Source organism: Alnus glutinosa, chromosome 4, assembly GCF_958979055.1.
Source record: "Alnus glutinosa chromosome 4, dhAlnGlut1.1, whole genome shotgun sequence".
NCBI lineage: Eukaryota > Viridiplantae > Streptophyta > Magnoliopsida > Fagales > Betulaceae > Alnus > Alnus glutinosa.
Genome location: NC_084889.1, coordinates 11,109,708 through 11,126,300, shown reverse-complemented (window position 1 = coordinate 11,126,300; position 16,593 = coordinate 11,109,708). Strand labels below are relative to the sequence as shown.

The 16,593-nt window shown below is 36.4% G+C and overlaps 1 protein-coding gene across 1 annotated transcript; it reads right to left on the bottom strand.

The window, feature by feature from the left end:
- LOC133865707 (aminopeptidase M1-like) lies at positions 1 to 8,813 on the bottom strand. Its single transcript, XM_062302154.1, has 19 exons — positions 8,421 to 8,813; positions 8,046 to 8,191; positions 7,438 to 7,540; positions 7,034 to 7,220; positions 6,859 to 6,952; positions 6,523 to 6,676; positions 6,291 to 6,395; positions 6,086 to 6,202; positions 5,887 to 6,000; positions 4,770 to 4,952; positions 4,336 to 4,618; positions 4,133 to 4,254; positions 3,957 to 4,054; positions 2,802 to 2,979; positions 2,607 to 2,721; positions 2,447 to 2,514; positions 2,259 to 2,333; positions 549 to 626; positions 1 to 382 (listed from the first exon to the last, which is right to left on the bottom strand). Exons 1-19 carry the CDS (start codon positions 8,634 to 8,636, stop codon positions 197 to 199), a joined length of 2,622 nt encoding a protein of 873 aa, XP_062158138.1. The 5' UTR covers positions 8,637 to 8,813; the 3' UTR covers positions 1 to 196.
- Between the last annotated feature and the right edge of the window lie 7,780 nt (positions 8,814 to 16,593).

Sequence of the window (16,593 nt, the reverse complement as noted above, 5' to 3'; positions counted from 1 at the left end):
TGCAAGAAAAATAAAGGCAAAGAAGCCATAATTAGAAAGATCCAACTTCAGTAGATAAATAATCAATAGACAAGTTGTTGCTCATGTCCCTGATTCATTATTGTCACGCCTGTTCCGGCAGATTCGAAGTTATGAAAGTAGTGGAATTTCATCTAATTGCTTTCTTTTTGAAAACAAAGGCCAAATAAGTGTCAACCTAGTACACTCTGTGTGCCAACTCCTCCACTGCCTCGGTAAGATGTTCCTCATCCTGAATACTCTGAACCCAATTTGCATTAATGTGAACTCGCTCAATGCTCTGCTTCAAGGTTCTAGCAATTGACGGCTTAGAACGGCTTGCAAAAAACTCCTCTATTTCTTTGGCCTTCTCAAATGAAGCAAACTGGAAGAGGGAGAACCAAACAAGAAAAGGAAATCTGATAAGCATATCAATAACTAGTTATATTTGACTTTGCATTCTGTATAACATTTGCAATTGAGATACAACGGACAAAAATTGATACTTGTGGATTTAACAACAGGAGAGAGGAAGGGAGGGAAAGACAAACCGGTGAGACAATTGCACTAACAAAGCGAGCTATTAGAAATCCAGAGCCCCAGGTTTTTGAAATATGCTCCCAGTTATCCTGTATTATGATCATATTTAAAAGGGATTATTATTATTAATAATAATAATAAAAAAGGGCATTAGATAAAATTGTTATGTTGTCCATCCCTCAGTGGTCTCTTCAAATTAACCCTGTGAGAGATTACAGGTATGCTGAACACAAAAATAGACTAAAAGGGGCTCATTGCCACAGAAAATCAAAACAAGTTTCCATTTCCTTCATGTTATACATAGAGATTTCAGCAACAATAAGCTTAAAAAAGAATTGCTATAGCAACATGGAATTTCTGAACTAAGCTCCGTTTGTTTCGGCGTAAAATGATTTCTGGAAAATGATTTCAGCATTTTACAGTGTTTGGTAGGGGCAAAAATAATGGTCAACGAAAATTGTTTTCATTTTGACTTTAAAAGCTTCTTTAATTTTCGGAAAACAATTTACAATTTTTAAAACCGTAAATCGTTTTCCGAAATTAAACTCATCGCTCTTACATGCACGTTTGATATCCAAATGTCAGAATTTAGCAATTGTCGATCGTCGAAATCCAACCGGCGCTGGAGTCCGATAACATCCGGTCGCCGGTATCCGGCCACCGGTGCCGGATGCCGGACACCAGATTCCGGCCGGAATATTGCCAGAACCCGGCCGGATCCTGAAGATTCCGGCCGGATCAGGCCAAAACGGCCGGGATCCAACCATTAATCCAGTCAAACTTTCTCGTCGGAATCCGGCAACGGCAACCGGCGGCATTTGCCAAACTCTGATTTTTGCATTTTGTAATTTTTTCGTGCGAGCCAAACACCGAAAAATATTTTCAAGAAAATCATTTTTTCTGAAAATGATTTCGTCGAAATTATTTTATGACGGAAACCATTTTACGTCGAAACAAACGGAGCATAACAGGAAAAGGAAATCCTACGGGTTTGGTTGCTCGTGTGTCCGCAGATTGATGGCTCAAGATTAATTAAAACTGCACTTGTGTTTCAACAAGCAAGTCTGATATAAATGTGGCCTGACTTGATATTTCCAATATAAAAAGTGAGATATATTCTGAAATCTAAGCTCCTACAAGATATTGTCCTCAGTCCACCTTAAGCATGCAAGTCCTCAATTTCACTTTCTACTTTCACAGACAAGTTCATCTTTCTCCAGAACTCACTTATTTGATTCCCATCAATCATATTGGATTTCAGAACTACTCCATCCTTAAATCCCCAAAAACGTGGACCACTTCGGCATTTCTAGCAGCTCTTCCGAAAACTGGTCTTAGTCAGGGAAAAGGTCTAAGCTCACAAGTTACCTTTTCATTTATCTAACTCTTTGTTTCTTCTTTTGCGCGGGGAGGGGGAGAATGGGTTGTGAAGCTATTCTAATTTTTCTTAGCATACCATACAGAACATAAAAGCACACTGCCCCTAAATTCTAGTCTCCCTGTATTTTCCTTTTTATCAGCAACAAATGCATGAGATGCACCACAATGCCTGTTATTCTTTCAGGAAAGAAGGTGATTACCCTGTCCCTTGTATTTACTTAAATCTACACGCAAGATCTCAGACCAGTCTCTTTTAAGGATCACACAAATATAGTGCATTTTGAAATGCTTCACCCGCAATATGCTTTTTTGGCTTTTAACATTACTAATTGAGTATTTACCTTCAGCCATGTCCAAGCTGTTTCACGTCCTTGGCTACTAACAGCAAGTCCAAAAACAGCATCTTGGCTACGAACCTAGATCAAATGGGAAATAAAGTCCACATCAGCATCCCGAGCTCCATCAGACCATAATTTATCAACTTGTATGAAAAAATTTTGACCCCCACAATTATATAAAACTCAGATACCTCAGAAGACAGCAAAAAGTTCAGAACTTCAAGAATTATGTTGGGATCTGGACAAGATGCTAATGAACCTACAAGCACAATTTTATTTTATTTTTTTAAAATGATTCCAATATCCTAGAGAGATTCTGATGGTCTGCATCTTTTTATTATATGGTATTACCTAGAATGCGTGTTTTCTCCTGGCTCAGATCAGTCTCTTTGTAAACTCTCAACAGAGATTCATACCCCAATCTGTTTGATGTGCTGACTGTCTGCATTACACCCACATACGCTGCCTGCAAGCCCAGTCCATAAACATCCATAGGAATTGTAAATGGAGAAATAGTAGCAATTGACCAATGTTTCCTTCACCAACCTTTCTTATGTCAGGAGGGAGAAGTGATGTATTTCTGTCATCTAAGAAAGCATGAAAACGCCTACTTGCTTCATTTAGTGTCAGATCATGTCCAAACACAGCAAGGGCAGTCAAAATCTCTCCTCTCAACATGGAATCTAGATGACTCTCCCCTTGCTTAGGCTCCCAACCAAGCTTCCTGCAAATAAATTCAAACATAAAAGAAAAATAAATAGAAGAACGAAATCAGAAGAAAGCTAATCTTGCTCAACAGAAGTTTTTAAGTGCTTATTGTATGAGTCTGACACTGAGTTCCCATTCACTTGTAAGGTATGATATAAATTGATGGTCTGCAACCATCATCTCAATTCTCTAAGACTGTTTCCGCCCTAACTTTTTGGACATTCTAGAATCTTCCTCAGCTAGTTTTATACAAATTGCATTAGCGACTTAAAAGGAGACTTTTATTGACTATAATCAACAAGACGTATGACAAAATTTCTCTTGACTATGTATCCATAAAGTATCTTCAAATATGAGAGATGAGCATGCATATACAAATTGCCTGATGAGAGAAATATCTACATACTAGATCCTAGGCTAAAAATCTGTCAGCTTATCCCTACAAAACTGGAATTGAAACAATCCTTTTTTTTTTTATAAGTAAGATTTCATTAAAAAGCGCAGAGGGGCGCAACCCTAGTACACAGGAAGTATACAAAAGAATCCTTAACTGGAATTGAAACAATCCTTAAGTGAATGTAATTTTTTTTTTTTTGTTTTTTTGTCTTTTTTTTTCTCCATTAAAGATGTCTTTATCCGTGTTTAAGAAAAAACACTTTCTTTTTCTTTTTTATAAATAAGTAATGGATATATCATTAAAATCATAAGACGTCCCGAGTACACAATGAGTATACAAGAGAAACCACCCAACTAGTAGGAGCAAAAAAAAAAAAAAAAAATCATGATAACTAATCACCAAAGGAAAAACAAAGGCAGCTGTCCAAATATTTAATAAATAAAACATAAAGAGAGCATTATCCCAATCAAATGGAATATAATCAACTTCATAGAGCCCTCTTAATGTCAAAATAACAGTATCCTAAGCAAACCCAATGGCTAATAAAACACAGAACATTGTTGGAGTTTCAATTACCGATTTATAAAATAACTTACTCTGCAGAATACTGGAAAAGGCTAATAAAAAATCGTTTAATGTCATCCAGTAACTCAGGGTTCACATCAGCTACAATTCTTGCAACTTTAAAACTGATCTGTGAACAGAGGGACCAGAATTAGGACTAAGAGCAAAACTGAAATAAACTTAGACAAGATAAGGATGTGAACATTACAGAAATCAAATTAGACAACACAGTATATTCAAGTTCCTCCCTGTAAGCACCCATCAAGGTTAGCAATGAGGTCAAAGACTGCTGGCGTGCCATACAAAGAGCAAATGAGTCATCCAGAATGCCTGTTAAAGGAAGATATTGTTAAGTGCTCTTTTCTGCCATCAATGGGACAAAGCAAGTATGAGTACAAACATCCAAATTACCAAATCTGTCAGTTGCAGATAAGTTTTTGCTCTCTATTGCATATCTGAGTCTACCTGAAAGGTCCTCATCATATTTGACCCTATAGAAACCAGTCTGATCAACATTAATTTTTATCCAAGCAGATGCAGCACCGCTTCTATCACTAAGGAATTCCTTGATATCAAGAGTTTCAGACTTTGTTTGCAGTAGAAAATTCTTGCGCGCATCATATGAGCCACAGCACAATGTTATTGGCACAATCCAATGCCCATCCCCATGGGAACCACTTGACAGAAATTGAGACTGCCATTATCGCATTTATTGTTAGAACTCACTGAGTTCTCAAAAATATAATTATTAACTGAAATATTACAAAATTAGACAGCTGACTATGCATCCGAGTTATGATATATGTTATTGAAAAAATAGGTGAATGACATAAGACAAAAGAAACCTGCTCGAACGCCAATTTCTCGTCTTTGACTTTGACAGAGACAACTGGGTATCCTTTTTGCTTTGTCCATGAATTCATTAGTTTGTTCACAGGCTCACCAGATCCCTCCTCAAGGGCAGCCCATAAATCTTCTGTCTTCGCATTTGAGCAAGCATACTTTTTTATATATGAAGCAAGTGACCTCTGATTACAGAAAGAAATCAGAAAAACAAAAATAAAAAGAGCAAAAACAGTTAACTTAAACCGGGAAAAAAAACTTATAAATGCAAATAAAAAAAGAAGAAGTAACTGACACAATTACAATCGAAATACTTCTCAAATGAGCAAGCTTTATTATGCTTCTAAATTTCTCTATCATCTATTTTGTACTTATCAGAATAACTATCAGATCTAAAAAGCCATCTCTGCACCGACCTTATATTTCCTCACCAAGCCATATGAAGGCAAAAAGTACTATGCTTTGTTACTTTCATACACAGAATTGATCCCTTATTTGAATGCATTGACATCATCTTACCTTCTGATATGGATATTCATAATAATGATATCTATAATCAACAACCATCACACTCAAATCCATTAGCCTTAAACCAATAAAGCCATAAACCATCATTTGAACAATCAATCCCATAAATGAAAGAATGCGATTGGTTGACACAAATGGAACAGAAAAAGGATAAACCTCAACAGCATTTATTTGAATAATACTTGGCAGCTAGTAATGACACTGGCAGCTAATCTAGCTGAGGCCAAGTCACCAGATATCAACTAGATATAATTTTGAATTATTTCTTACGTATATACGTAGCACCTCTATTTTTCTTCTATATAAGTAGAATTGACTAGTTTTCAAATAAATTCTACAATCAGACATCACCATCCAACTATTTTCTGACAAAATGTCTCTAATCTCTTCAGAACTCAAAATAAGAAGATTCTGATTGCCTCTTTTAAATGTCTGGAAGACTTCAATTTTGAAGGTTTTCTATGACATAAGTTTCATGTGAATTTGGGATGTAGAAAAAGAAACAAAAAAGGAAAACAAAGTCTCTTCAATCATAAGAAATACCTTAACTTGTACAATAAACACATACGAGTAACAAATCTAATGACCAACCTGAAAGGATTCAGCACCAAGATAGCTTTGCAGCATCCGAATAACAGATGCACCTTTTCTGTAACTTATTGCGTCAAAAATTTCATCAATCTCACCAGCATGATTTATCTCCACCTAAAAGAAATATGCTTAAATTCACCTATACTCAAGCAAGTAATGTTACTGATTCTTTAAAGCCGAAAATAGCCATGCAAATTACCTCAATGGGATGGGACTCTGCAAGGCCATCCAGTCTAAGACCCTCTGTAGATTCATCAAGAAACTGAGTCCATATTTTCCATTCTGGGAACAAGCTATCAGTTGCTAAATAGCTAACCTGTACAAATATAATAACGGATATATAAATTACAAGCACATGGTCATTAGGTATGATAATATACAGAGATATGACAAATACAATATACCCATGTTGCAAACCCCTCATTCAGCCACAAATGAGTCCACCATTCCATCGTTACAAGGTTGCCAAACCACTGGTGTGCCAGTTCATGAGCTACAACAGTAGCAACCTTTTCAATAGCCAAAAAAAAAAAATGATTAAACATTCTGTGGGGTATCATTGGAACAATAGCTCCATATTACATTAGCCAGTCTCAATTCTAACAAAGAAAGAAGCATTCAAAATATGCGCATTACCCTCTGCTTATTGGCAGCCGCAGAATGCTGATCGTCGTAGAGCAAAGCTGTTTCACGGTATGTAACTAAACCATAATTCTCCATGGCCCCAGCAGCAAAATCAGGGATTGCAACCATATCCAATTTAGGTAGAGAGTAAGGCACAGCAAAGTATCTGAACATTTTATCATGGTTAATTCGAATTCCAAATAATGCTGCATAAGCACAAAAATGTAACAACTAACCGATAACCAGTAATCACATTCCAGTGTCCAATTAAACGTAGTCTTTAGCTAAAGAATTGTCATGCTCTGACTATTGCTCAATAATTTGGCAGTAATTGACAGGACAACTTACTCTTTGTACAATTCAAGCGTTCCAACAGCAACAGTCAATGCAAATTTCCCATGATTTGCCTTACCAACCTGGCAGTATACTCGAACTTTGACCCCTGTTACAGATGTAAGATTACACTATCAAGAACAAGGGTTGTACTGCCACAAGAAACAATGGGCATAGTGTTTGATTTTACCATCAGATGTACAATCTTCCACATAATCAAACAAACCAACAACCACTGCCACCAAATATGTAGACATTATTGGTGATTCTTGATAAGAAACTGTCTTCAGATGCCCATTCACTTTTTCTTCAACAATTGGCATGTTGGAAAGAGCTACTAGTTCAGATGGCACATCCAATGTGATTTTGAATGTAGCCTGCAACTCCCAATGCCAGAAAAGAAGAGCCAAATTAGCTTTTGTTTGCATTCATTTGTAACATAATCAGGCGTGTCTACTTTCAGTCCCTAAATTATTTAGCCACAACAATTGAAGCAAGCATTATGAAGGGGGTTAGGAATTAAGATTTGATTTCAGAAAAAGATGCAAAGAAGTAAAAGAGCTTAAATCAACCAAGAGAGAGAGATTACAACACCTTGCAAGCAGGTTCATCCCAACATGGAAAGCATCGCCTAGCATCAGCCGGTTCAAACTGCGTAACGGCCATATTCTTCTTCTCACCATTATGCTCATATTTACTGAAAGGAAAATAATAACTCAAACATATACACACATGATTAATAAAATTGGCATCATCACAACCACATCCCGACACTGCTTGTCCCACCAAATCCTTCCTTTTTAGTACACATTATTTTCTCACCAAATGCACTAAAAAAGGTATCATAAATGGTTGTATTTATATATATATTAAAAAAAAAAAAAAAAAAAAAGTCTAATTGAATTCCATTCTAATATCTATCCCGCTTATATCTTCGGCACTAATACTTCAGCTCTGAGCTTTTCAGTTCTATCAAACAGAAGCTAACTCCAACGCAAATATAGAACCTATAATTCCAATCTCTTTCTCTGCTTACATTTTCTTAGGAACAAAACAAAACACAACTGATTAACTTGTATAGAGCCAAACAGAGGAAATAGATTATTGTATCAAGCTGGGTTCAATTAAAAGCTTACCGCTGTCTTAAGAAATTCTATTTCATTAAATCTTCTCATCAACAAATATAACACAGAAAATTCTACCTTCTGTAGAACCCCTTCATTTTGTCATTCAAAGTTCCTTCAAACCCGATACGGAGAACTCCGATCCCAATCGGAAGTGTCTCCGCGAACTCCAAAACCAAAATCTCGTCTGCTTCAACCAAATCAATTTTTGAAGGCTCCAACACCTGCCCAAAATTCCATTCATTCATTAAGCATCAACAGCAGTGCGTTTGGATCCCTAGGGAAAATAAATAAAACTCAGCCTCGCATAAAAAGGTCGGAACCAAAATGGCTGTGAATCCACGGTATCCATGTTACCTTCGTATTTTCGATCAATTTAAGCAACTAAATCAAGCACTGGAGTTTAGAAGAATTTAAGGTTTCGGAATGAAAAGCTAGACAAATAGGGGATACCTTATAAAAGCCTCGGTTGGTGAACGAAACGGAGCCGGTAACGACGGACAGCTCGGCGGCATTGAGGACGATGTATTTGGTATCGGCGACGATGTCGAGGTCGATGGCGACGGAGCCGGCGAACGTGCAGGCGGAGAGGTCCGGTTTGAGGTGTATGTCGTAGCGTTTCGGGACGGCGAATTTTGGGAGGCGAGGTTGACCTTTGAACTGCTCCATAGTTTTTAGATTCTGGCGCACTGCGTTTCTCTGGTCTTACTACAAGCAGGGTAGAAATGAATGAGAGCGATGTGGGCGCACGAAGGAGAAGAGCGATGGTGGGGAATTTATATAGATTGCTTCTACGGCAAGGCTAGCCTTGGAAGAAGGAACGAATCATTTTGCGATGGACTTGGTGCATTTTACTATTTCACCCTTTCTTTCTTTCTTTTTCTTATCGCATCTCGCATGGAATTCGCGCCCCAAGGAAAGACTGTTACAGTGTAGAAAGTCCAGCTTTGTTCAGCTCATACAAGTAAAAATGGGGCTGCCCATGTGCTGGCATGTGGGTCTGCTTTTAGGAATGTAAATGAGATTTGGTTAGAGAATATTCCACGAAGTATTACTGATATTTTAACTAGGGATTTAGTCCTTAGATCTTAATTTTGCTTGGGATTATTTCAATGAATAAAAGCATGAAGTATCTGTTAATAATAATAAATAAATAAAAAGAATTCAGATGAACGAATCGTTTTGCGATGGATTTGGTGCTTTACTATTTCACCCTCTTTTTTTTCTTTTTTCTTTTTTTATTTTTTTATCGCATGGAATTCACGGTCGATGGAATAATTCAGATGACAATATGATTTGTTTTTTCGAAAAAGTAAATATCTGTATTTTTTTGAAAAAGTAAATAACGTAACAAAAAGTTGAATAGAATCAAAATTTAACTTTTACGTCTAATCGGACCATGTAGTAATTATAATTCGTCATTACAACATTCACATTAAACTCTTTAAAAAATTTTTTTTTTTTTAAATCTAACTCTAAAAGTCTACTTTAATTGATTCAGCTAGCTTTTTTTTTTCAAAGCCACTGAACATCAAATTCTATAATAATATTTCTCTACTTTTACTAAATATTCTATTTATTGATGACCAACTTTTTGAACTCTTTGCTTTAAAATTTTACTTTAGTCCAGAAGAATGAATAAAAAATATGAATGAGAGAAAATAAAAAAAAACATTCAAAAATCTTTTAACTTTTACTTTTGGACTGTCCACGAGAGTTAAATTTAACATCGAATATAGATAAGTAAATTATGTATTTTGTGAGTTCTGTCAAAGTTTTAGAGAAAAACTGAAAGTAGAAAGTTCATTGTGAATACTCTTAGTTTAACAGGGGCATGTAAAACAACGTCAAATATCATCTAAGTAATATGTCAATGATATAGCAGTCAACTAAATAACATTTCTCTCTACATTTTGCAACTCCAACTATCATCCTCATTTAGAGCTTTTTTTTCTTTCTTTCTTTTTTCTTTTTCGTCGCGGGTAATTATATATACCACACCATTATTTTAGTATGCTTGTATGACACTATCACTTTATAAGCCATTGTTAAAAGAAAAATAAAATTTTAATAATAAATTAATAGTGTCATGTCAGCACTACGAGATAATAGTGTGGCATTGTGACATATATCATTACTTTTTATTACGCTATAAATTGTGGCAATTCATTTTTAAATTTTATATTCCATTTGTTTCGTTATAAAAAGTTTTCTGTCAGAAAATATCTTCAGTAAAATCATTTTTTTATCGTATTAAGTTATTAACATATAAAAATTAATTTTTACTCCAAACATAAAATATAATTTAAAAAGAAATTAACTTAAAAATTTGATTTCCAGCAGGGGTGAGCTAGGACACTGACAGGCCCCATCGAGACCCACCATAAACACACAAGCACATGTCCCAGACGGTCCCGACGACGTCCTGGCGACGTCCCGACTATGTCCCAGCCGAGTCTCGGTTGGTTCATGTCGAGGTCGATGGCGACGGAGCCGGCGAACTCGCAGGCGGAGAGGTCCGGTTTGAGGTGTATGTCGTAGCGTTTCGGGACGGCGAATTTTGGGAGGCGAGGTCGACCTTTGAACTGCTCCATAGTTTTTAGATTCTGGCGCACTGCGTTTCTCTGGTCTTACTATAAGCAGGGTAGAAATGAATGAGGGCAACACGAAGGAGAAGAGCGATGGTGGGGAATTTATATAGGATTGCTTCTACGGCAAGGCTAGCCTTGGAAGAAAGAACGAATCGCTTTGCGATGGACTTGGTGCTAGGGGTGTTCAAACGGGGCGGTTATAACTGCTTTAAAATCGCTAATCGCTTAAAACCGCTAACCGCTAACCGCTAACCGCTTATAACCGCTAACCGCTTTTAAAAGCGGTAATAAATAACCGCTAACCGCCTAGCGGAGGCGGTTAGCGGTTATAGGGTTTTAAAAGCGGTTATAAATAACCGCTAACCGCTTATATATATATATATATATATATATATATATATTAAAAAAAAAAAAAAAAAAAAAAAAAACTGACCTGAGAGGCGTCGTTTTGGGCATTGCTGAATGCCCAAAACGACGCCGTTTTGGTAATATATATAAACCATATTTTCTGAGGTTTAGGTTTCCATTTCATTTTCGTTGCGCCTCCGCCTCACGCCGTCTCTGCCCTCTCGTCTCTCTCGTCTCTCTCGTCTCTGCCCTCTCGTCTCTCTCGTCTCAGCTGCCGCTCGTCTCCGCTTCCGGTCGTCTCCGCCGCCACTACACTGTAAGTTTCTCCACCCTCTCTCGTCTCTGCATATATTCTAAATGCCTGTTTTGCCGGGGCTGTGCTAATATCCTCGGCCAGTATCTTTCTTCTCTCAAGACTCTCTGTCGACTGAAATTAAAGATGTTTTCGAAACACCTAAAATTAAAAAGCTATTCTAAAATCGGTTGATAGGTATGGCCGCCCAATCTATTATTCTATCGATAGGATATTGGAGAAAGAATCACAAAGCTTGTGTTCTGCTGCCCCAGGTGTACTAGGTGAGCGTGTGTATCAGCAGAAAGTGCTTCTTAACATCATGGGATGATTTCTTAGGGATTACAGTGAAAAATTTAAGAAAAGGGCATTTCATGTATTTTGGGTGTGAAGAGACACAAAATAAAAGAATTCTCTGAAGCAAAGGAAGAGCCCTTTGCAATTCCCCTGTTTGCGTTCTGTCCACGTTTTGTGTGTGAAGAGACAGGCATTTGGGGATGATCAAAGGCCTTCTTGAATCTTAACCATGTCAAGGAACAATTAAGTTTGTTTTTGCACATAAATTTATGTCAAATCTTGAGAGCTTTAACTGATGTTCAAATCGTTGGTTTTTACATCCTTTGTGTTTTTCTGCAAGACTCTAATTTTCTTTCTTTCTTTCTTTCTTCCGTCTCTCTTAAAAAGCCAACTTCTAAAATATTGTAATGATTGTAGAAGAATTGGTTTGAGTTGATTTTGATTTTGATTATCACCAAATTAATCATGAGACAAGGTTCCCATAATAGAGACAATATACAAAATGAGTTTAAGCCATCAAAAGGACTGGAAATAAATCTGCTAAGCACTTATGCCTCAAAATTTGACATAAGAATAAGAATAAGAATAAGAACAAAACAAAAGAATAAAACAAAAGAACACAACTAGCTGGTCTAGGCCCCATTTCAAAAAAAAAAAAATTCCAATTATATTTTCATTGGATTTTGATTCTCTGTAATTTTCAGCTCACAGTAGAGAGGCAGAGAAAATTGTACATTGCTGGCGATTGCGAATGGATTAATATGGATTAAATTGTACATATGTAAATAATGAATTTTGTAAACGATTGCGAATGGATTAAAGTTCTGGATGGTTGTTTGGAGTATGTGGATTTGTTTGGTTTTGGAATTTAGAATATGTTTGGATTAGTAATTTTGTAACAAAGGACAAAAGGCCCAAAAAGTGTTAAATTTTTTTCTTGAAAAATCTGTACAAAAAAAGGCCCAAAAAATCTGCACAAAAAAAAGGCCCAAAAAATCTGTACAAAAAATGGCCCAAAACAGGTGTAAACCTGGCCCAAAACAGGTGTAAAAATAGCCCAAAACCGATTTTAACCCGACCCAAAATCGGTCTAAACCCGGCCCAAAACCGGAATTCGAAAGCGGTTTCAAACCGCCGGTTATAACCGCTAACCGGCGGTTATAAAAATAACCGCCTCCGCCAAGGCGGTTAGCGGTTGCGGTTGGTAAAATAAAAATAACCGCTAGGCGGTTAGCGGTTGCGGTTTTAGCCAATAACCGCCGGTTATAACCGCTTGTACACCCCTACTTGGTGCTTTTTCCTATTTCACCCTTCTTCTTCTTTTTTTATCGCATCTCGCATGGAATTTACGCTCCATGGAATAATTTAGTTAAAATTTCTTTAAATTTAACTCTAAAAATTTATTTTAGTTAAATTTAGCTAACAGCTTTTTAAAATCACTAAATATAAGTGATCAAACTCTCTAAATATTTATCTACTTTTACTAAATATTTTATTTTATCGATGAAACCAACCTTTTGAACTCTTTGCCTTAAAATTTTACTTTAGTTGAGAAAGAATGAATAAAAAGTACGAAAGAGAAATAACATATCAACCTATAAAAAAGTATGAAAGACAAACAAATGGTATATTTGTGGGTTTTGTTAAAATTTTAGAGAAAAGTTTGCTCTTAGATCAACAAGGACATGTAAAAAACGTTGTATATCATTTAAGCAGTATGTCAATAATATAACAGTCTACTAATGCTCCGTTTGTTTCGATGTAAAATTATTTCCGTTGTAAAATATTTTCGGCGAAATCATTTTTCAGAAAAAATGATTTTTTCGAAAATATTTTCCGGCATTTGACTGTATGAAAAAATTATGAATGGCAAAAAATGGAATCCGACAACTACCGCCGGAATCCGACACCGTTCGGTCGCCGTTGCCAAATTCTGGTGAGCCAGTTTGGCCGAATCTGGTCAGATTCTCGCTATTTTGGCCAGATCAATGGCCATATCTGACCAGATCCTGCCATTTTGGCCAGATCAATCAGATCCGGCCGAATTCCGGCAATTTTGGCCTGATTTGGCCGGATTCCGGCAATTTTAGCCAGATTCGGCTGGATTCCGGCCATTTTGGCCAAATCCGACCGTCGGTCTATGCGGAATCCGATGACAGCGACCGGGCGTCTCCGGATTCCGTCAACAGCAGCCGACAATTGCTAGAATCCGGCAGCACCTGCCCGATTCCAGCAATCGGATATCCAAATTTGGAACTTTCAGTGGTAGATTCGAGCTACCAACAAACTTCAATCCCCGATGGTGGTAGATTCCCACAAACATGTGTGTAAGGACAAAGAGTTTAAATTCGAAAAACGATTGCTCAAAACCGTAAATTATTTTCTAAAAATTAAAGAAGTTTCTACAATCAACTAACCTACATAGGGGCCAGGGGGGCCTGACCCCCCCAAGCCCTAAAATTTTCTCCCAATTTTTTTTTTTTTTAAAAAAATAAATTAAATTTTACCCCTAATTTATTTATTTTTAGTTTTGCCTCCCCAAATTTTTTTTTTTCAATTTGATTCCCCATATTCACAAGGCTGGGTCCGCCACTGTTTTCAATATTTTTCCGATGTTTAATGGAGGCAAAAATAATAATCAACGGAAATCATTTTTAGTTTGACCTTAAAAGCCTCTTTAATTTTTGTTTTATGGATTTAAATTTTCTTGCACACATGTTTGTGGGAATTTGCTATCGCCTGGCACTGGAGTTTGTTGGTAACCCGACTTTACCGCAAAAGATCCTCGAATTTTAATATCTGATTGCCAGAATCCGGACAATTTGGCCAGAATCTAGATATTAGTGTCGAAATTCGACGACTTTTTCGAATTTCGATAGACCAGATTCCTACCGTTTTTTTCCGGATTCTGGTCCGTTTTACGCTGTTGGTATTTTTTCGTACAAGCCAAACATCGAAAAATATTTTCAAAAAAATCATTTTTTCTGAAAAATATTTTACGACAAAAAATATTTTAAGTTGAAACAAACAGAGCATAAGATGGAAGAAACAGTGGAAGATCTCAGTTCAGAAATTATATTGACTGGTGTGTATGAAGAAAGACTTGTTGGGTGCTTAGAGAGAGGCAGAGTCAATAATTTCTAACTTTCCTTCTGATATTTCAATTTTTTTTTTTTTAATAAATAAACAGGTTGACCCGTTTATAAACGTATCATACCAAACTCGTTTAGCCTATAAATTCATGTCGGATTTGCGGGTTGTGGCAAAAATTGATAACCCTAAGATCTATTTGACTAGATAAGTGGTTGGACAACCCAATTTTTATTTGGTTAAGTAAGTCCCACAAGTGGTCTCTTGCCATCACTTGCCTGAATTCTCTCAAATTCGGATAAATAATTGTAGAGGATCCTAATCCTTATTTGTAACGCCCCCATTGTAGAAATGAGTAATTGAGAATTCTTGTCCTCCTAAATGCCATGTACCTTTTTAAAATCATTATTAAATTTGAGATAATTATTATTGAATTTTAATTCAATAGTAATTTTAAAAGCCACGTGACATTTGAAAGAACACAGAAAATAAGAGTCATTTAGTTATCCTTATAGTATTACTCAATTAAGATATCATTTCATGATTTATGATTGTTAAATGGATGAAAAATAGTTAGAAATTAACTGAAATGAAAAAGAACTAGAATAAGAAAGTGACTAAAATTAGAAAGTTTTAAGGAATAATTAGACAAGGTACTTATTTTTTTTTTTTTAGCAAAAAGAAAAAAGAAAAAAAAGAGACAAGGATTAGACGCTGATATAGTGAGCATGGGTGTAGAAAACTTTGCTTGGAAGTGTAATCTTATAACTATTAGAGAGAAATAGTTTCAAGTCATATAAGTTAAGATCCATATATAATCATTAAAAATGATTATATACTTTAGGACCTCAAGGTAAACTTTCATGTGGCTAGAAATGATTCACATACCATGAAAGGATAGTTGGATATTTAACTTGTGCAATAAGAGATTTTGGTTAGGCGCCATAATAGGATAAGATTATGATCTAAGAATTGTATGGAGGGACTATGTTACATGATAAAGTTTGCATGATAAAATGGTAACATGGAAAATATTCTATGTAGATAATGTATCATTAAATTTTGTTAGCATGGTCTATCCAGATGGATGTAGGTCAGACCTCAAATGTTTTCTTCACTTTTGATTGAGAATCATTTTGTTTGTGGATTTCAGGTGATAGATATTTGAAACCATGGATAATTCTGGAACCAGAGGTGAGGTTTCTTCCACGGGTAAAAGATGATGAATGCCTTATTTTAGCCAGTGATGGGTTATGGGATGTCATGACAAACGAAGAGGAGTGTGACCTGGCTCGGAAAAGAATACTCCTCTGGCATAAAAAGAATGGTGTTGCACTTCCCACTATCAGGGGTGAGGGAATTGATCCTGCGGCTCATGCGGCAGCGGAATTCCTCTCGAATCGTGCTATTCAAAAAGGAAGCAAGGACAACATCACTGTGATTGTGGTGGATTTGAAAGCTCTAAGGAAATTCAAAAGCAAAACATGGTGGCTCCATGATTGTACGGTGTAAAATATGATCCCATATAGTTTTGCCCACTTAAGTTTTTCACCTGGGCGAATGGCAGTCTGTATTTACTATATAGAACATCCACCGTTGTAGAACTCTAGGCTGATTCAAGTCTTGTTGTACACCATGCTGAGTTCTGGCTATGTAAATCTTTAGCAGCTTTGCTGCAGGACAGTAGATGGTGACAGTTCCACGTGTTTTAGCATTGTGGCTAAATTGTATTCATTAATACCTCCGAGTTAAAAAGGCTCCGTGAGGTATTTACTTCTTGTTGTTTCAACCGCGGGGTACCTAAAAAAAAAAAAAAATTAGCAAATTCAGAAATAGCTTGAGTTTTGGCCTCCCTCCCAGAGATTTATCCCTAATGCTTTTGCTGGAACTTTCTGCTTATTCTCTAAACAAAGTAATGCGAAATTTTATCCAAGATTTTGTGTAGTATAAAACATAGGAAACATGTAAGATGAAAACAAGTATTTCATCCATGCAAGATAAAAACAAA